General features: G+C 45.7%; 1 protein-coding gene across 7 annotated transcripts in view; it reads left to right on the top strand.

Annotated features, from left to right (window-relative positions):
* The window catches only part of HHAT (hedgehog acyltransferase), a 321149-nt gene that overhangs the window by 172085 nt on the left and 127075 nt on the right, over nucleotides 1-21989 (top strand). For all 7 annotated transcript variants that reach the window (XM_040446368.1, XM_040446370.1, XM_040446366.1 and 4 more), the window contains one exon: nucleotides 6660-6695. In XM_040446368.1, coding sequence (XP_040302302.1) covers nucleotides 6660-6695 — 36 coding nt within the window. The remainder of the gene's footprint in view (nucleotides 1-6659; nucleotides 6696-21989) is intronic.

Raw genomic sequence — 21989 nt, forward strand, 5'->3', positions numbered from 1 at the left:
TGAAGAAGTAGAACAAGAGCTGAGATCTGAAAGTGATGCTTCATCCAAACACTGCCCTGCGCATGGCTTGCTAAGTGACCATACCAGCTGTGGTCCTGAGGACCTGAAGCCCGGAAGGCAGGCAGCCTGGCAGAGCAGAACAAGTCCTGGAACCACCTGTGGTTTCTACTCCAAGTTCTGCCAAGGAGATGCTCTGTGGGGCTGACCATCCTCTGCCAGCACGGGGGTTGCTCTGGGGGTAAACACTCCTGCAGCACTCCTGTGTCAGGCGCGGTGAGCTTAATTCTAGTGCCCTGTGGGGCTCTACCAAGGACAGCAATCAAAATGGTAATAATTAAGCCATCAGGGCTGCTGCGGGAGCATTAGCCCAGGCACAGTTTGCAACCGTGCTGATGTTCATCAGACGAGCTGCTGCTGTGGAAGGGAGTGTTCCGACTTGGAGATGCTTCCTGAAAGTGACTAAACAGGGACTGGGAAGCCTGAGGCTAGGCAGACCCTTCAAGGTCATCCATTCATCCCAGCTTTCTGTGCGATGGTTCAGTCTCCTCTGAATACCCTTACAACCCATGCTTGAGCTCACCCTGTGATGGGAAGTTCACAGCTGTATTAGCACATTGCAGCTTATTTGAAACTTTCTTTTTATGCAGCAAGCTGAAAGCTGCCTCCCGCTGCTGCTACCAGTTGACGTTCAGACAACAAAAACTTCCATATCACATCCACACATAAAAGACTTCCTAGTTTTGATTTCTGGAAGGAATCAAGGGTAATATGTGCAAGGTCACTGTTTCTCATGTCTCTTAAGGAAATCCTGCCTTACCGTGGGCTGGTAGCTATGAGAGATCATTTTCTTAGAAGGTGATAAGATGTATTGTGCTACACTTTGATAGATATCTTGTTTCAGAAGAGAAGCCTCATTTCCATCTGTGGGTATGTATTTTATATATTTATGCATAATAATTGATGTATTAAATAACCACTTTGAGCATCTCTATCTGCAATGTCCTGTGCTCAGTGCCAAAGCAGACGGAGGAATCGGTGCCTTATTACAGCACATCATTCACATGTTGGTTCACTCAGCAGGTACTTATTGAGAATCTGCTCAGTGGCCAGCTCTGGTTCTTGCCCTCATGGAATTTGCAATCCATTGTGGGGGGGGGGGGGCCAGAACATTGTTATCAATCACACTGTATTGAAATTCTTGTTGACTCCGCCATTCTTTACTAGGCTCAACTTTCCTTGAGGTAGGGGCTCTGTGCTGTGCATTACTGAATTCTCACTACCCGGCACATGGTAAATAGTTGTTAAATGAGTCAGCGGCTGAGCACAGAAAGGGAAAAAGTGCTGACTTTGACGTTTGTTACTCAGCTTGATCCTGACTTGGCCATTTACCAGCTATGTGATAGGGGATAAGGACATGAGGCTTTATAAAATAAGGATCTATTTTGGCAGGTGGTGAGGACTGGAAGAGGGAATACACTGAGGGCCTAGCCCAGTGCCTGGCATACAATTCTAAAGTAAAAAAAGAAGAGCATATTTCCTTTATTATTCTAGTTCCTGAAGGCATCTTTTACATCTATACAGGAAAACTAAGTGAGAAGAGATCTCTAGACTTCATTGGTTGGCTCGTGTTTTGAAATTAAAGACACAGCCCCATGTGAGGGGCCACCCCTGAACCCTTTGGAAAGACCCCAACCAAATCAGCCTTACCATGGTAAAGAGGAGTGGAAGGTTGAAAAAGTTCTGGATGTGGGCGGTGGTGGTGTTTGCACAACAGTGTGAGTGTACTTAATGCCACTGAGTTGTACACTTAAGAAATGGTTAAAATGGAAGTTTTATGTTGTGTGTATTCTACCACAATACATTCATTAAAAAGATCCCAAACCATTGCCATAATTTACAGTTCTTCCAGCAGGGGAGCCATTCTCCAAATTAAACCAGTCACAGAACATTGTCATTCCATTGGTCTGGATGCGGGCCACCAAGCATTCCTGTGGAGCTTCCAGAGGCAGCCACGGCCTGGCTGAGCCACCAGTTGCTTGGTGTGGAACTGCGGGCTGTGAGGCCCTCTGTTGTTTTGCAGATTACTTTTTCCCCTCTGTCCCTCCTTCCCTCCCTCCCTCAAAGAGCAAGTTTTTGTACTCGTCCACAAAATCATGTCTGAATCCATCCCCGTGTCTCCGCTCTGTTTCCAGTGTTTGCATCTGGGGTGAGTCCCTGTCACCTGTCACCTAGACTGCAGCGGTCCCTGCCCTGCTTCTGTCCCCATCCTTTCTCTTCAGGACACCCAGAGTATTCTTTTCATACACAGATAAATCAAAGCACACCCCTAAATGAATGAAATTTAAACAAATGAAAAAAATAACATTCCCCTGGTAAAGACCCTCTGTGCTTCCCATGGATGTTGGAATGAAGCCCTAACCCTTAGGTACAGCCTTTTCAGATCTGTTCCCTGCCCCCCTCCCCCACTTCAGCTTGTCCCAGTCATGCTGGCTTCTTCCTTTCCTCCATCCTGCCGCATTCCTTCCCACCTTGGGGCTTTTCCCACATGTCCTGCTGCCTGGAACACTCTTCCTCCGGTCTTGGCATTGCTCGCCCTTTCTGACCATACAGATCTCAACCCGGATGTCACGTGGCCAGAGAGGACTTCCCTGAGCAGCTGTGTGGTCCACCCCTCTGTCCTGTCACCTGTGTGAGTTCTCTGCCTCTGGTGTTCTCTTCTTTATGGAGGGCTTACTTACTGTTCACCCCTTCCACCTAAGACGTGGGTGCCGTGCGTGGTGGGGCCCTTGTTGTGTTACTCTCGCCCATGTCCTCAGGGCTGGAGCAGCACCAGGCACACAGAAGGCTCTGACAAAATATCTCTTGGTTGAATGAATGAATGAATGAATGAATGAATATCAACACAGATGAATTGATGTAGCGAAAGAGTAAGACATGAATACCTGTGAGGAAATTCTGTTTTCTTCCCCTTACATTTTTCCTGGTACATTTTATGTTGCCAATCCCCATTGACCTTCCTCATTCCATTTGTTTCCAAGTGACTGTCAGCTCCTCCCAAGCCTGCCTATCACAGGATGCTTAAAGAAACCCACTTGTCCCAGCCCCAAATTCCATCCATGACCAGCCACACATGCACAAGAAGAAATGTTCTGAAACACCACGTGTCACAATCACTGACTTCTGTACATTTAGGCCCTAGATTTTAGAGGATACCGTGGTGGCAGGTGAAGCTGGGCATGCACCAGTGTGTGCTGGCACTTCTTAGTGAGATGCCAGTCAGGGCCAGGGCAGGCAGGATAGGATGATGCCTTCCCTGCCTGGTGGCAAGACCCCGCTCCCCTGCACTCCCCACCGGCTCTCACATCCAACTTCAAGGCTCCCTATGAGGCCTCCATAGAATAATTGGTCTTCCTGCTCCCTTGCCTGTTTCCTGAGTTCTGTCCCTGTCCCTCAGCTCTCCAGCTGTACTACCCTCTAACCTACTGTTCAGGCCCTCTCTGTGCCCTGGATCACCTCACCTGTCTTTCTGGGCTGCATAATGAGATCTGTTATGTCCTTTCGATGTGGCTTCCTTCTCCTACTATTGGGCTTCCATTAAAACAACTCTTTCTCTTTCTCTCTCTCTCTCTTTCTTTCTTCTTTTTTATTTTTTTAATATGAAATTTATTGTCAAATTGGTTTCCATACAACACCCAGTGCTCATCCCAACAGGTACCCTCCTCAATGCCCATCACCCACTTTCCCCTCCCACCCCCCATCAACCCTCAGTTTATTTTCAGTTTTTAAGAGTCTTTCATGGTTTGCCTCCTTCCCTCTCTGTAACTTTTTTTTTTCCTTCCCCTCCCCTATGGTCTTCTGTTAAGTTTCTCAGGATCCACATAATAGTGAAAACATATGGTATCTGTCTTTCTCTATATGACTTATTTCACTTAGCATACCACTCTTCAGTTCCATCCACGTTGCTACAGAGGGCCATATTTCATTCTTTCTCATTGCCAAGTAGTATTCCATTGTATATATAAACCACAACTTCTCTTAAAAATTGGAGGGAAGGAGATTACTATTTATTGAGTACTCACAGTATACCAAGCACTGTGCTAAGCACTGTATTTTTGCTTATCACCTAATTCTCATAACCCTCCATGAATAAGGGCTATCCATTTTCCCACAGAGAAGCTGCAGCCTAGAGAAGGTATATAACTTCCCAGAACCTGACTTGATTCTAAGACTCAGGGAGATAGATGGCACTTGTAGGGCAGCTGTGCCCAGGGAGGCAGGAGGTGGGCTTGCCTGGGGCCGGGCAACCATGGTGGGAAAACCAGAAATCAGAGGAGGTGGAAAGGGACCGGTTCTTAGAATGAAGAATTTCAATTATTAATAATGAGAGGCAGTGAGAGCCTATGCTTTTAGTGGGAAGAGTAAGCAATTCATGGCTTTTAGGGCCCAGTTTGACTCCCAGATTTGTCCTCTACTAGCTGTGAACTCTGCAGGTTATTTAGCCTCTCCGCTTTAGTTCCCTGCACTGATGAATGGAGATGCCAATCCCTGGCCTCACCGGCAATGGCTTGTGTATGTGGGCACCATACAGTAGTTGCCACCTTCTAAATACTTCATAGTCATTTCTGTGAATATTATTAGGTGGTTCATTACTCCCTCAGAATCTTCCTTCACCTACCTCACCACCATATTGTGGTCCTTTCTGATCCCCTCTGTCTATTTGATGCTATGATTCCTGCAACAGAGTCTGATGCTTTATGTAGCTGATGTAATTGAAAGGGCTGAATAGGTTTTGGATGAGTGAAGGAAGCTGAGATCTTTGTTCTAATCTATACAAACTTGTATCTCCCACGTTGCAGATCCTGGAGATCTTAAAATTGCTATCTGTCATATGAATATTTACTTATGTGGCCGAGGAACATGGCCTTGGTTTGGGTTGAGAGGAGGGATCATTTCAGTTTTTTGTTTTTTTTTTAATTTGCATTAAATATGATTGTAGGCAGAACTTAGCATCTCAGGTCAGTGTAATATCAACTGAAGCAAATCAGCTAATCCTGCAGGGACATCTCCCTTTAGACCTCTTTTCAGAAGACTTATGTATCTTCCTTGAATCGTGTAATGACTTCAGGTAAGTGATCCAGTGAACTTTGTTGCTCTCTTCTACCTACTCTGTACATTGACCTGTAAACAGATGGCTTCAGTACACAAAGGAAGCTTGCCATTTAAAGGTACCCAAAGGCATCCTACTTTAATGTCAGTAAGCATCCACTAGATGTCAGGTGAGGTGAGGTTCCAGGCATGCTGGAATGTTCCAGAAACGGGGCAGGGGTGGAGCTGGAACCTAGGGACAGTCAGGGCCTGGGCAGTCGGACCCCACTCTAGGGGGGATTTCTGTTTCTCTTGCTCATTGTCTGTAGGGACAGAAGTAACTCAGGCTTTACTCTGGCAGGCTTTACTCTGCTAACCTGGGAGGCCAGTCTGTTGGGTGGGACACAGTGACCACCTTCTAGGTGTTAGGAGTAGTGGTTATGTGTGGTGGACAGCAGCATCACGGTTCCGGCCACCGAGCCTTTTTACTCACAACCAGACCCAAAGGTGAGAGGACACTGGTTAAGTGGTTAGAGGTGTAGGGGGAACAAATGTGGTAGAGAAACCAAGGCAGTGCCATTCATATGGACTCAGCCCATTTGGGGGTGTCAGGGGAAGTTGTATGTGAAAGGGTCCACCACTGCCCAGGACTTACTGGTGGGAGGTGCCTGGTGAGAGGCCCAGGCACAAGGGCAGGCTCACCAGCAAGTGCATGGAGCTGGTCTTCTCTCTTCCCTCCCAGGGCAGACCCAGCTATGGACAGGGCTGCTCTTTGGTAAAAAGCTCCAGGGACAGGGGCACCTGGGTGGCTCCATCCATTAAGCATCCGACTTTGGCTCAGGTCGTGACCTCGCAACTTGTGAATTCCATCCCCGTGTTGGGTTCTGTGCTGACAGCTCAGAGCCTGGAGCCTGCTTAGGATTCTGGGTATCCCTCTCTCTCTGCCTCTCCCCTCCTCACACTCCGTCTTTCTCTGTCTCTCAAAAATAAACACACATCAAAAAATTAAAAAAAAAAAATGCTCTGGGGACTGCGGCTGGGAGGAGCATGGAAGGACAGGGTTGACGCTTCCCCACCCCCTGTTCTTACCTTTGGCCCCAATGGTTTTGTACTCGTAAAACATAATTTCATTTATTTTTGAGCAAGTAAACATCTAACACAACTAGTGTGATAAAAGGACTCACCTACTGGCAAAGTGACAAAATCTACCCTGTGGCTTTTTTTTTTTTTCTAGAGAAAAAGCGTAGACTTGCTGAGACACTTTTGCTATCATAGAACAGTGGTTCTGCATCAGAATTGCCTGGAGGGCTTGTCAAATCTAATTGCTGAGCCCCATCCCCAGAGTGTCTGAATCAGTATGCCTGAGGTAGGGCCTGAGAATTCGCATGTCCAGCAAGTTCCCAGGTAATGCTGCTGTAATGGCCCCACTCCAGGGGCTATACTTTGAGAACCACTGTTACAGAGTGATTGATTTATTCACCGTGCTCTGAATGCAATTTACATGTTTTTGGTCAAGTCTGCTGTTGCTGCGCATTTCTTTTACTGATATACTTGTCTGTGTCTTCTTTGAACAGGTATTTTGACGTTGGACTGCATGATTTCTTAATCAGGTAAGCCCATCATTTTAATTCTAGATATCATTGCATAGCATGTCTATTATGGAAGACTGAGATGAAAATACAATCCTTTTTAAATATCTTGTTAAATAATGGCAATTGTATACTTGTCAAAAAAAAAAAAAACCCACACACTGCTAACATTACGGTGTTTTGGGCCTCCAAGAATTGCACGCAAAATTATCCTTTTTTTTTTTTTAATTTTTTTTTCAATGTTTATTTATTTTTGGGATAGAGAGAGATAGAGCATGAACAGGGGAGGGGCAGAGCCTGACGCGGGGCTCGAACTCACGGACCCCGAGATCGTGACCTGGCTGAAGTCGGACGCTTAACCGACTGCGCCACCCAGGCGCCCCAAAATTATCCTTTTTTTAAACAGTCAGAGGAACTTCTGTGTAAAGCGGTTTATAGCTAAAGTGGTAGTTTCCCAAAAGCATGGGCAAACTTGTTCCAAGTGCTGGGCTGCTGGGAAGACAGAGAAATGAAGAGAGTCAGCTTGCCTTCATACCTTAAACAACCCACTTCACCAATTTTCCCTCCATTGAATTTAAGCTTTTAAAGTTGAATCTACTGGTTGTTTTATAGTCATGCAGATACAACCTTGTTCATAATTGGAAGAGATTACAGATGGTAGTTTATATCCTAAGTTTATTGGTGATTTTTACCAGAGTGGCTTATGGGGCATATTAATTCCAAATAGCTATTAAATCAAACAGAGGTTAAATGGAAATATACCAGAATATTAACAGGGCTGGTAAAAATTTGCATATTTTTCTGCTGTCAACTTTGCTGTATTTTCTAGATTTTTTGTATAGGGCATGTATTATTCTAATAACGGTGAAAAATGGTCATAAAAAACGCTTGTCAGAAAGGCACGTGAGAAGCAATAATGGTTTCCGAAGGACTGTAAGCTAGTGATTACAAGGGAACTAGAAATTACGTAGAGTGATTTGCTTTCTGCAAATAGGAGACTGTAAATGCTAATTCTAAGAGTCTGCTAATACACAGTTATAAATCCCATGTGATTTTCTGGGTAGGTGTTACAGTGGTTCAGCTTGCCACCATGCAGGGCCATCTTTGTGTGGGTAAGATGCTGTCTGAAGGGAAACGTGCATCATTGGCATCGCCTGTATCCTAAACCCACAACATTTCCTTCGTGCTGCATCACATACAGTGGTGTTCCAAGAAAGGCCACCCACACCTCGTCATTTCTCCAGGGCCTCATCCAAAGGTGTGCATTGAAATCTTTTTGGCCCACCCTAGGCCCAAGGAATATAGATTTCCCTAGCATTCTCCAGGATATCACACATAGATGGTAGTGTGTTAACTACTACCCTTGATGCATTAAAGGGTAAATGCATTACAGCAGGAGGGATGAAAGACCAGAGTTCACCGAAAAGGCAGGCATGAGGATTCCATGTGTACGCTGATAAAAGCAGTCTGGGTACACTTCCAGGAGTGGTTTGGATTTTTGAGTTAGTGTCTTTGGTACTTTGTCCTGCTACCATGCCGGACATGTGGCGGATGCAAGTTTGTACTTTATTTTCTCTACTAACTTTCTTGAGGGCAGGGAACGTGTCTTAGTCGCCTTTCTGTGATTAGATTGTAGAGTCAACCTTCAACAAACATTTGTGCTTCGAGTGAATGAACAAAATGAGGCAGAAAGGACAAGGAGGGCAAGGATTAAGAAGAAACTGTTCAGCATTTATTCAACAAAGAATTATTAATCCTGTCATGGGCCACGTACTTGGATATGTCTGGGAATACCACTATGAGAAAAACAGGCATTTGATTTAAAGCTTTCCCTGAGCTTATCACTTGCCAGGCTCATGGTGTGAGGGGCCTTGAGGTGGGGGGAAGGGTGGTCTGCCTCTGGGGCCCCTCCTGCCTTTCCTTCTTCTGGGACCCAACCGCATTTCCTATGTTGGGTGGGGAGGAGGGTAAGGGGGAAGTTCAGTGTTTCTAATGTAACTGGTGCTGGGGTCCCTTTGTCCTGGCGGTTGGCCCTTTTGGGTGGTACTGGTGAGATGCTCTAACTAGTCACCTTAGTGTTCTGTGAACCAAGCAGAAGTAGGGGGTAAGGCTTCTTTCTGCCCTGACATCTCTCTGCAGTTGTCCTTTCCTTTGCTCTGGTAAGGGCAGAGCAAATCAACATGTTTGTTGTGTATCCACTTGGGGAATGAGGGGGTCGGTCTCCCCTTCTTGCAGGAGTGCCCAGTCTCTGATGAAGTCTCCTCATTCCACCCCTTTCCCCCATGGCCATGATACACTCTGCACCAAGTCAAGAATTTGAAGACTCTGAGTTCCTTCCTTTATGTTCCTCCCAGTTTGGGAGCTGGAGGGTAGAGATGTTGGGGGGAGGTAGTTGCTGGGAGCCTCCAGTTCTCCATCTCTTAGGAATCCCAGGATGGGGTGGAGGTATCACCCCTTTATTTATAGCTCCCTTTAGAAATGCATCCTTTCTGCTCCTGGCTTGGGAGGTTAAGACTGAAGGGGACTGAGCACTGTTTCTCATGGGCGCCTTAGTGAGAACTATTTCACTGGCATGATGGCCTTGAAGTCAGGTTGAAGCGGGTTGGGGCACTGTGTGAGGGGTGGGTGACGGAGTGGCAGCAGCAACTGTCTCAAGGAGTTAAGCAGTGGGGGTGCCTGGGTGGCTTAGTCATTTGAGCATCTTCTGCTTGGGTCATGATCTCAGGGTCATGGGATCCAGCCCCCATGTTGGGCTCTGTGCTGAGCGTGGAGTCTGTTTGAGATTCTGTCTCTCTCCCCCTCTCTCTTTTCCTCTCTCCCCCTCTCAGTCTCCCTCTGCCCCTCCCCTGCTCACGCTCCCTCTGTGTGTGTGTGTGTCTCAAAAGAAAAAAAAAGAAGGAGTTAAGCTGTGAAGGAGAAGGAAGAAAGGCCAGGCAGCTGGTGGAGAGGGTGGTTTGAGTGGAGATTTTTTTCTTTTTAATTGGAGGGGCTCTTGTATTTAGTCACCAGAAGGTGTTAAGTGTCCTTTAGACTTAGAGAAAGTGGTTTCAGTTGGGTGGAGAGAAGCAGCGAGTGATTGCCCTGGGAGCTGGGAAGCAAAGGCAGGGAGTGGTGTCTTTGCGGCCCACAGAGCAATGGCATTTTCCTGTTACTCAGTCACTGCAGAGAACTGTAGGGTTGGAAGAGTGAGGCAGTGCTGCTTGAATCCTTCTCACCCTGTATTGGCTACGAGAAGAAAATATATTCCCTTTGTAAAAGAGGAGGTGTTGGAGAAATTGGCATCGATTTTTTTTTTAATTAACTACATTTATTGGCTACAACAAGCTCTTAACATGTACTCTGGGTCATCGGGCTGTATTGAACACTTTGTGTTTGCCATAAGAGAAACTGCAGCCTCCCTGAAATTAATCAGCTGCATCTTTTATGTTGATGGAAGCAATGTCGACTTCTCTGGAATGACATAAATTTCCACAAAGCCAGGAGCCCTCTCTGTAATCCCAGCCCAGGCAACTGCAAGGAGGGGCATGCTTCCCTTTAAGCTGTTGGGGTATTTCACTGAGCTGTGGGGCAGGAAGGAGCTGTCACGTTTAATGAAATGTGAGCATTTTTGGTATTGGTTTTTTATGACGACTGTGGGAAAATCGAGTGACCCCAGTCCTTCCAAATCTCACAGAAATCAAAGGAAAGACTTTCAGGAAACAGTAATCACAACTCACTTAAGAATAGCCCCAGAAGAAGGCTCTTGGTTGGGATTCTTAATGTAACTCTACAAAAGAAAAAGGAAAAAAAAAAAAAAAAAAGCCCAATCTGGGAAGAGAGATTATGGAAGAAAATAGCTCTGTTTCATTTTAAAGACCAGGGTAGCGTGTTTAAGTTTAGCTTAGTTTAGTTTTGGCAAGAAAGTAAAAATGATTAGTGATGTTGGGTTGGATTCTTGCTGACTGAGGCATTTTTCTCTCTTTTTTTAAGTTTATTGATTTGAGAGAGAGGTGGGAGTTGTGAGCAGGGGAGGGCAGAGAGTGGGGCGGGGTGGGGGGGAGGGGAGAGGGAGAATCCTAAGCAGACTCCACATTAGCACAGAGCTCGATGCCTGGCTCAGGCTCCATCTCAGGAAACGTGAGATCACCACCTGAGCCCAAATCAAGAGTCAGACACTTAACTGACTGAGCCACCCAGGCGTCCCCAGGCATTTTTCCATTTTACCCAGAGTTGTAGGCAGCTGCACCCTTCTTACAAATGCACGCTGTAACTGCTTTGTACCTGCCCTCCTGCCCTTCTCTGAGTTCCTCACATTAGGGAATAGTTTTAAGTGATACAGGATGTCATCCTGACTTTCAAAAGAAGACCTGAAGCCATCCATCTTCTGTGATGTCTGAAAGATTAAATTTGTCTGTCTTCCTTTTACAATTTTTGCATTGCCATTATTCTTATACATTTAAAAATTAGAAAAAATACTACCTGTACTTTCATCTTCTTTTCTATATTATTTATACTCAGCTATATAATTCATTTCAAATAAGAATTTTTTTTTGTAAATAGCAAAATAAGTTTTCTTTACCACTATTTTCCATTTTTATTCTAAAGATCATGTGTGAGTACATCAGAGTCGCTACTTTTGTCCTATGGATAGTGTCTTGATGTCCTGTCAGGACTAGCAGAAACGCAGTGTGGGCTCCTGCCACTGATACTTCTTCGGCAAATAGAAAACGTCACTGAGCCTCTGGTGTGGCCCTAAAGCTATTTGAGATCTCCAGAGTAGAAGAGAAATTCCTTTCTGTGAGTAAACAGATTCTGCTTTTAGAATGCTGCTCAATATAGTGTAGATTTAATCCTACAGAGATGCTAATGTTTGTATGAAACAGTGTATGCCCCTGTGAAGCGTTTTGCTCTGGTGAGAGAGAAGGTAGAATGGGAGAACTGTTCACTTCTTGTGGTGCCTTTTGTTCCTCTGGAGGGGGATCCTGAGATTCCAGCACAGTCTGGAGTCTTTGAATTGCCAGAGGGCAGCGAATTGCAGTAATGTGTGAATTAATGGCTCACTGAATTCTGAAAGGCACAAAGCTGCTTTTGGCTTTCCCTGGGTGACACCCTATACCCGACCCATTCATAAAACTAGCTCTAGCGCAGAATAGAAGGGTTGTTTGGGCTAAAAAATGTTGGTGTTTTGAGCTTCATGAATCACAGGGCAGTTTTTTAACCTCCTTTATTTTGAGCACCACAAAGTCTACCACCACATTTGCTGTAGTTAATTGTAGCATTCATGGTGTTGACAAAGAAGTCTGCTCACCATCATTTGAAATATGTCTTGGATTCTGTGATGTGTGAAATGTTCAAAAGAGTCTGCCTTTAAGAAGGCAAGCAGTCAAATGAAGGATTAATTTGGGCTACAGACTCCTCCCGAGAAGAAGGAAGAGAGCTGGGGATAAGCCTCCCTCTTTCCTTAGGATAGTTGATCCCCGTTTAGGCTCTAAGCTGCTCTGGAAACAGAGGTTAAGGAGAGGAAGGTAGGCATTTGGCCCTGGAAGTAAGAACCAGATGGTAATAGGAAGATAATTAGCATCTGTATTCAGTCTAGGAGTTTAGAAACACTAAAATGCATATGTGAAACATCTAAAGATATATATATATGTGTGTGTGTGTGTGTGTGTGTGTGTGTGTGTATACACACACACATATGTATATGTGTATACATATATGTGTATATATGTGTATATATACACACACGCACAAGATGCATATATATGCATATATATACAGGTGTTTTGTCTTTGAGTTATTGTATGTGTGTGTAGATATTTTTGTACATAAATATAAAAGAAAGATAAAACTGTTATGTATATATTCTAAACACACACATAAGATAATTCAGAGGCAAAATACCTGATTTGTTACATAGGATTTTAGATGTTTTTAAATTAATTTTTTTATTTTTTAGGGGTGCCTGGGTGGCTCAGTCAGTTAAGCCTCTGACTCTTGGTTATGGCTCAAGTCATGATCTCGTGGTTCATGGGTTTGAGCCCCATATCGGGCTCCACAGCTGGCAGCATGGAGCCTGCTTTGGATTCTCTCCCTCCCTCTCTGCCCCTCCCCGACTCATGCTTTCTCTCTCTCTCTCTCTCTCTCTCTCTCTCTCTCTCAAAATAAATAAACTTAAAAAAAATTTATTTTTTATTTTATGTATTTTTATTTTATTTTTTTTAATTTTTTTAACCTTTATTTATTTTTTTGAGACCGAGAGAGACAGAGCATGAACAGGGGAGGGTCAGAGAGAGAGGGAGACACAGAATCCGAAACGGGCTCCAGGCTCCGAGCTGTCGGCACAGAGCCCGACGCGGGGCTCGAACTCACAGACTGTGAGATCGTGACCTGAGCCGAAGTCAGACACTCAACCGACTGAGCCACCCAGGCGCCCCTATTTTTATTTCTTTGAAAGAGAGAGGGAGAGAGTGTGTGTGCAGAGGGGCAAAGGAAGTGAGAGAGAATCTTAAGCACGCTCCATGCTCCATGCAGATCCTGGTGCTGGGCTTGATCACACGTCCCTGGGATCATGACCTGAGCCAAAATCGAGAATTGATCTGACTGAGCCACCCAGGTGCCCCTAGGATTTTGGAGTTTTAATTTTATAGATATAACGTGGAAGTCAACTTTCGTTTGTCCAAGGAAAGCAAATGTGCTGACTAAGAGCTGCTCCCACCTGAGGTGAGCCTAAACTCTGCGTCTTTGCAGTCCTAATTAGGCCCTGCTGATTTTCTCTTTGTGGCAACTGGAAGGGAGAAGTGGCACCTGGGGGAGCCACCAAGTGTCTTTTGTCCCTGCCTGCTGCAAGCTCATCTTCTCTGAAGCGACTGCAGTAGCACAGCATTCTTTTTAAACCTTTCTTTCATTCCACTTGTGGTTTATGAAAACCAGCAGCTAATGATCTGTGTGGTGTTCCGGTAACAAAGTGTTTTAAATAAAAAGTGAAGAAAGCCAGAGTCCAAAGCAGGCCCGACAGAGGCAGTTAATGAAAATGCAGGCAGGGTGCTGAAGAGAAGCTATCCTGCTTCCATGGGGGCTTCCCACCCCCTTCCACGAGACTGTCCCCTCTTCCATGGCGCTGCCCTGCTTCCGCCATCGTTCCTTTGCTCAGTTTCCCAATCCTGTTGAGTCTGTCTCCTTCACATCTTCCCCCTCACCCTTTCCTTCCTGTTTCTGGAGAAAGGATATGCACTTTTGTCTGAAACTCAGGCTTCTTACCTCCTACAGGTGTGGTGAGGTGGGATAATACATGCTAATCACTTAGCTCTGTGCCTGGAAACACTGAGGACTCAGTAAGGGCCAGTTCTGTCCTTCTCCTCCCACCCCCTTACCTCTGGAATCAGAGTAGCAGGCTTGAGTTCTGGCCTTTCTCCTTCCACCAGTGTGACTTTAGGTAGCTCATTAACCCTTTCTGAGCCACTGGTTGCTCTTCTGTAAATTGCCTACTTACCTGATGCTGTCACTCCCTTCTCAGAACCAGTCGGTACTTCTCTTCCCTTCAGTCAAAATCAGACTATACCCTCATGTCCTGGGCCACCACAGTTGGTCTTCAGGCCGCCTTTCCACCTCATCTCACCATTATTTCCCTTTGCGCAGTGGCCAAATGGAACCAACTGCAGCTTTCTGTCCCTCCCAAATTTCCTGGCTTCTTTCCTTTGCTCATGTGTTTCCTATGCCTGATTCGCCCATCCCTCCTCCACATCCAAATCCTGCCCCATCTCAAGTCCATCTCAGTGCTGCCTCCTCCAAGCAGCCTTCCTCTTTCTCCCTTGATAGCACTACCTCCCAAGCTTCCAAGACCGTGGGATTCTGCCAGAATATTTTAGATGGGGCAAGGTGGCAGGAATCAGTATCATTACCACTCGCTCCAGGTGACCCGTATGCTCAGGGAAGTTTGGAGCCTATAGCTTGTGCATCTCAAACATTCCTCCTCAACAGTGAGCTTTTTGAGAGCAGGGTCTGGTTCGTGAATACATTTCCAATAATACCCCATAGTGTCTAATGTACAGAGGGCCCTTTGAGAGGTCCAAACTTCTTGTTGTGAAATCAGTAAGTCCCGGAGAATGTAATGCATAGTGTGGTGATTACAGCTGATAATACTGAATTGCAAATCTGAAAGTTGCTAAGAAAGTAGATCTTAAAAGTTCTCATTACACACACAAATTCGTAACCACACGAGATGATGGTTGTTAACTAGACTTACCCTGGTGATCACTTTGCAACATACACATATTGGGCCTTTTATGCCGTGTACCTGAAATTTAATAGGATGTTTGTTAAAAGATACACTGAGGCGTGTGTAAAGTTTGAAGAGTTTATTTGAGCAAAAAGGAACCAAAACAGGGCAGTAAGCAATCTAGCCAGAGAGAAAGGAGCCCTGAGGAGCTGTATATAATGAAAGACTTGCATAGCCAGGAGAGAGTGGGAACAAAGCAAAAACTAGGCGAAAAACTGGATTGGTTTTTGCAGGGTTACTTTGTTTACTTTGCTAAAGGGAATGACTGCGGTCTGTGGGTCACATTACCTAACCTGTGCTGATGTAGTGATTCCTGATTGGTTTCAGATTCCATTTCTGGGAGAGTGGAAACTGCAGTTAAGTCTCCGTTTGATTAAGTCTCGATGTGGGGCTTAGCATTAGCAACTCCATTTTGGGTCTGTTGTCTTGTTTTTAACATGTTATATGTCAATTATATCTCATTTTTTAAAAATGTAATGCTTTTTCCATTAAAACAAAAAGGAAAGCAACAGATTAAGTTCATTTCCTTCATGACAGAGCTGAAACCCAGTGTTCCCAGTCTTGAGTAACCCAAGGACACAGAGTGTAGGGTAGGGGGGCTGCCTGAACGTCTGGTACCATTAATTTTTTTTTTAATGTTTGAATGAATAAACTTTAACTCTTAAAAATGTAACGGACTTATTGGTAACCATCTCCTTATCTTTTCACGTAATCCATTTCTGTAACCAGTAAGTGGTCCTAGTAGTCTTCCAGGAGCTGGGGGAAAGGCAGTGATAGGTGGACAATGTCCTGCCATCAGTTGGCTTGCATTGCAGTGGGTGGAGACAGAATACACAAGCAAACAAGTCAATGGGCACAGTGACTCCCATGAGGCGATGGGAGGGCACAGGCTGAGAGCCATTTGTGATTGCACGGGAAAGATAGGGAAGGCTTCTCTGAGGCACCTGGGGACACTGAGCAGAGATGTGAGTGAGGAGGAGGAGGGAGCCAGAGCAGGGTCTGGGCTAGGCTGTTCCAGGCAGGGAGCAGGGCAGGCGCCGAGGCCCTGAGATGAAGAGGAGGCCCGTGAGGAATAGAAGGGAAGGAAGCTGTGGGGCTTGCGGGGTCGTGGAGCAAGGAATCCACAGAAGTCTGGAGGCAGAGGCCACTGCCAGACTGTGGAGAGGATTGGGTTCCCTTTTAAAGCCCACTGGAAGGTTGTAAGTAGGGGAATAACATGATTTGATTTATATTTTTCAAAACTCACTGTGACAGGCTGAGCTGGCAAGTTAGTGAAATTGGGATTCTTAAACCTCAGCCATTGCCATGCTGCTCCACCCCAAGCTGGAGCTCGGTGACCCAGGCCTGTCCTTGCTCCCCAGGGAAGGTTCTCTGACAACCAGCTGCTGTGAGAGCTGCTCTGCTGAGGAACAATAGCCCCAAACTACCCTTCTATTTCCCTCTGCTTATGTTTGCTTGGTATATTGTAAAAGGTATGGTTGTGCACATGGGCGTTAACTTGGAGGCAATGAAACCATGGTGGAACATGGCAGTAGGCCCTCTCTAGAAGCATGGGCAGCTGGAGAGAGTGGGGTTGGCTCCAGGAGGTTCGCTCAGAATGGAGGTTTGCAGCCTTCCCCTGGTGAGAAGTAACCATCTTGTCTTGGGAGCTCCCTACAAGCCCAGCCTCTCGCTCTTCCCTGGAACTTTATCTGCAGGGTCTCCGAAGGCCCGTTCTCAGCCCTCAGCGCTCCTCTCCCAGTGCCTCTCTTCTTGGATGTCAGCCACTGTTAGGACAGGAGGCCTCCTACATCCACAATGCTGGCTCCCCCCTGGGGCTGCCTGGAGCAGAGTCCCATCTGGTTTGCTCCTGAAAGGCCTCACGTAAGGCATTGGTGTTTTCTCCCCTTTCTTGTCAAAAACCACGCGCCCCCCCCCCCCCCCGGCTTCACCCATCACGGTCACAGTCAAAGAGGGCTTTTCTTATTTATTCTCCAGACTGAAACACTTGGAGTGGCTTGTGGTCCTTTCCTTTCTTTGTAGAATCTGGGGGTTGGAATGGCCTTGATGATTATGCTCCACATTACAGTAATTTTCAGCTCTTAGAAGATTTCTCAGATTTACTTTGCTTCTGTCTTACTGCCACCACTTTTGAGGAAGAAGTTTTTAGAATTCTTCATCTTCATGGCTGTGCTATATTAGGTTTGTTAATTAGAAAACCCAGATTAAAAAAAAGAAAACTAAAAGAAACCCTTCATGTTCTTGAGAGTTGAAATGCAGAATTTACTTCCTACCATACATAGCTTCTATCAATACAGATGTTCCAGGGAATAAATGTATCTTTTAAAAAAATCAAGAAGAGCCACTGGTGAATTAATTGACAAAATTTGCAATGTAGAGACATTATTTTAAGTGTAAAAAGCTCTGAGTCAGGGATGCTGCTGAGCAAGACAGGCTGTGAGATCCATGCGGTCTGAGCTAGTGCAGATGGGTTATTTACTTGACAGGACATTTGTTAAGTAATGATGGTGGTGCTGCCTCTTTTTTGAATTCTTTTTCTAGTTCCTGGGATCATTCTGCCCTATGGGGCTTCCATGCCAGATGGAAGCTAGAAATTTGCTTTCCTGCGGTGTGGGAAGGGTCTCAGATTCCCCCTTCCCTCTATTTTAGACTCCCGATGAGAACAGGTACGTGCAGGTAGGACCTGGAATGCATGCTGGTGAGCCTGGCGGCAGTGCCTTCCAGCTTTGAGAGGCAGAGGTCCAGGTTTGGGGCCTCTCACCCAGCACTGGTGATTGGGAGCCTCTCCCCTGAGCCAAGTGGCAGGCACGGTAGGGTCCCCGTCACTACTCCAGCAGTGGTAGTGTGATTTGTCCTGACCGCATAGCCTCCAAGCCTGGCTTTGAGACCCTCTCTCAGAGACTGTGCAAATTGCTGATCCTTCTTTAATAAATCCCTTTCATACTAAAACTAATCGGAGTGGGTTCTGTAATTTGCAATGAAAATATCTGATGGGGTTACTTACCCAATGAAATTTGGTATGTCTAGTGGAGCGGAGAGAGTATGTGATCTTTACTCGGCTTCGCCCATCAGCTGCTTCAGTTCCACATGCTGGAGTCAGAACTGCAGCTATTTTTACATCAGAACAGAAGCAGTCCGTGAAGTGGCAAGGACACTGGATCAGATGCAGAGGACCACGGCAGTAGTCTGCCTTTCTGCTCTCTTGCTGTAATGACTTCATGCAAGGGTCTTCTCCTGTTTGGACCTCAGCTTCCTTATTTGTGAAATGAGAGAATTCTACCCGATAAACTCTAAGGTCCCTTCCAATCTCAGCAGTCTTTGATAAGCAGCTTTGGTGTGTTTAATGCTAGAGGGCCACTTGTGTTGTCCAGATTTACAATATAGTAGCTACTAGCTATATTATTTATTATAAATAAAATATAAATGATTAAAAGTCAACACAACTGTAAGTTCAGTTCCTTAGTGGCACTAGCTACATGTTAAGTGCTTAATAGCCATGTGTAGCTACTGGCTACCTTATTGGACAGTGCAGAGCAGAGATAGAACATTTCTGTCATCACAGAACATTCTCTGGCCTAACACTGGTCTACATGATAATGCCATTTGTCTACTTCCCTTGTAGAGATGCTGGGTGTTCTGTTGTATTTCTGCCCTCCCAGTTGAATGATAAGCTTCTACCTTACTAGCCATTCAGCTTGTCTCAAATGGGACTCCTTATTTACCTCCCCTCATGTCCCAACCCTACTCTCCCCCCCCCCCCCCCCCCTGGTGCATCAACCAGAGTAGAAGCCCTGGGGATATTCTGGAAATGTCCTATTTCTTCACGCCCCATATCCATTTTGGTTCCTAAATTCTGTTAGTTCCTCCTATAGATATTAACTGCACATGCTCATACACCATAACTGAAACCCACTTCATCTTTCACTTGCCTTCTATTGTGAACCTCACCTTTATTTTCTTCTTCCCAGTCAGTCCCCTCAGGCCCAAGGGCATTGAATCAAAATAGCTTAGAGACAAAAATTAGTTTTAATTAGCCCCCTCCTCCCTCAGGCATCTGTTCAAGGGCTTTTTCTAAGACCTCACAGCCCCGTGAGCATTCTCTTTAAATTTCTTTTTGTTCCCTGAGCAAGACTTGCTAGTTCATTTTCTTCTTTCTGTGCACGCCGGTCCCCTCTTTCTGCAGAGGCCTTCTTGGCAGCTGGTTTGGAGGATACCTCTTTTGCTAAGCCCTGCTGACTTCCCTGGAAGAGCTAGATGCCGCCACAGGCGCGCTCTGTCTTTCTGACCACAGTCAGTGGCTTGGGGTCCGGGCTCAGGCGGCCTGGGTTTGAGAGCTGGTTGCATCACTGTTGACTCCATGAGCAACTAGGCAGCTCCGTGCTTGACTTTTCACATCAGTAAGTGGGTATTAATAGTGATACCTACTTAACGGGTTTTTGTTTTTTTGAGGATTAAATGGCATAATATACATCAAGTGCTTAAATGGCGTTCAGCGGAGTGAACACTTGGTAATTGTTAGTTGTCGTCATCGCCATCATCATTGTCATCATACTTGCCACCTCTGAAGGCCAGAACTGGGAGCTTGGTTTCTTCTGCATTTTCCTTTGAGCACCTGGCAACGGGTGGTTGTGCCCATAGGTTAGAGATGGCTGTAGGCCAAATCCAAGCCAGCTCTGGCACTTACTAGTTATATGGCTTTACCAGCAAGTTTTTTAATATTACTGCTTCAGTTTCCCCTTTGTGAAATGTTGCCTTAGGAAGACAGATACTTCAAAATTTTGGGTTAAACCAAGCAAATAAGTAAGTGCCAACTGGGTGAGATCAATCATTCTAAATGTATGGATCCATTCACTTATTTATCAGTCTTGGTACCCACTCTCCCCTACTCAGTACTTGAAACACAGTAGTTAGCAAAAGGAACATAGTTCCTACACTCATGGAGCTTAGGGTTTAGGAGCAAAGAAGTGTTTGTCAAAGAGCATATGCATGTCTGGAAAGGTACAGCAGCCAGTAGTGCCAAAAAGGAGAGACACATGGTCCTACAGGTGTGTGTCACAAAGCACCTGATTTAGGTGGGATCAGGCTAGGGGAGAGCCCGCCATGGGGAAGGTTCCCCTAGGAAGCAATGCTTGGGGTCAAGGGTGGGGGGAAAAACATACCCAAAGCTGGGGTGGAGGGTCAGGGTGTATTCCACGAGAAAGAAAAGAAAGAAGGTCCTTGTGGTTGGAACATGGAGTGAGGCTGGGAAGTTGTCCTGGGCCAGGCCGTGCAAGGCTTTCCATGCCATTTGGAAGGTCAAAGTCAGGCCAAGATTCTAAGCAGTAACTCGGAAATGAGTGACTAGGAAGTTTGCTGGGAAAGTATAGCTGTAGTCAAAACGGACATATGCATGCGTATCCTAGCATGTCGAAAGTCCTCACTTGGACGATGGCATTGGCCTACTGAAGAAGAAAGCTTCAATAGAAAATGTATAGTACAGCCTGTTAATTAATATACTAGAGTAGAGGATCCTTCATGAGGAATATCATCACCAGTGCTAATAATACCAACATTTGCAGTGATGTACACTTTCGTATTAATTAGAGCAGATTTATTTGCATCCACACAGCTTCAGCCCAGTGAGAAGAAAGAGTGTGTGACAGTATCCTCGGTGAGCTGGGAATTGGGTATACCCTGCAGTCTGTGGGAATAAGGAGTTGCTGGGATGCCAGAGAATAGGTATGATGCTGTGAGTCCATGTAGTGAGTTACTTCTCCATCATTTGTTTCGGAGGATTGTCAAAATCCCAGTGTGCTCATGGGAATGTTATGCCTTCAAACATTGCTTATTAAGAAGTGCAGCCTGGGAATCGTGGGGTTGGTTCCAAATACTGGTCAACATTTATGACCCAGTTGTGTTGCAGTGAGGGTACATGCTGTGTAGCTGGTGTTCATTAGACACAACACTAAAGCAAGCAGGCTGTGAGGAATGGGGTCACCTTGCTGTGGGGCAGGAGCTTAGTAAGGCACCAGCCTAGTACCAGGAGGTCAGTATATGCGAAGAGTTGTGTTAAGATTTCCTTCCTGAGGGTCATGGACCCTCTATACTCTGGCTATTCAGTATCTTTGGAACACAGTCTCGCTTTTGGAGAATTTCTGGCCATAGGAAATCTACCTCCTCAAAGCACAAGTCAAAAGTCACTTTCTGGGTCTCCCTTGTATCTCGGGTCAGAATGTATCCCAGGCCGTCACTCAGATGTATCAGAGTGGTAGCTTTGATTTAGAAAAGACCACAAGAAAGGTCCCACAGAAGTGTTTCTGGTAAGGGTGGTGGAGAGAATTGCAGCTTCCAGATCAGCCTAGATGGGCTGATCTCACGTCTGTGGTAACAGCCACAGCACCGCTGGCATCTGCAGAGCAGTCTGGTTGCCCAATCATCTCCGAGCCTGACCTGATCTGCTGGCCCACCCAGATATTCGGTGACCTAATGTCCTTTAAGACATTCCTTTTGTGCTTAAATTAGCTGAGTGGATTCTGTTGATTGCAATGAAAAACTCTGTCACACTATGTAAATGAGCGTGGTCAAGGCCGTAAGTAGGTCTCTTCTCACAGAACTCAGTGCTGAAGAGGGACCACAGGAATCTCAAGGTCATTGGGTAGAGTTTAATTCTTTTAAGTATTGATATCAGTTCAAGTGTTTCCACCAAAATGTGAGGCAACTTGAAAAACTTCAGGTTATATAAAATTGCACACACAAAAACAATAAGATTTATGGAAAAAATAGAGTTGGATAGATCATTCAAAACCTACACAACTCTGTCCAGGACACTGAGAAACAGTAACAATCCTAATAAAAGTATTAGCACAACTGGGAAGTGTCACCCTGAATTCCTAGGAAATAAATAGTCTAGTGTCAGCCTTTATGGTGGAAGGGGCCCTAGGGAGGGGCCCAGGCTGCTGGGCTCTGGAGACAAGGGCAGAGGGAGGTGGGGGGAAGTACTCGCCAGCTTTGCACGGCTTGAGCCGTGACTGAGATGGGTGGCTCTGGGTCCCTGTTTTGTGGTGGTGTTCTACCCAGGGTCG

Source organism: Herpailurus yagouaroundi, unplaced genomic scaffold (assembly GCF_014898765.1).
Source record: "Herpailurus yagouaroundi ecotype Mexico unplaced genomic scaffold, PumYag 195, whole genome shotgun sequence".
NCBI classification, from domain to species: domain Eukaryota; kingdom Metazoa; phylum Chordata; class Mammalia; order Carnivora; family Felidae; genus Herpailurus; species Herpailurus yagouaroundi.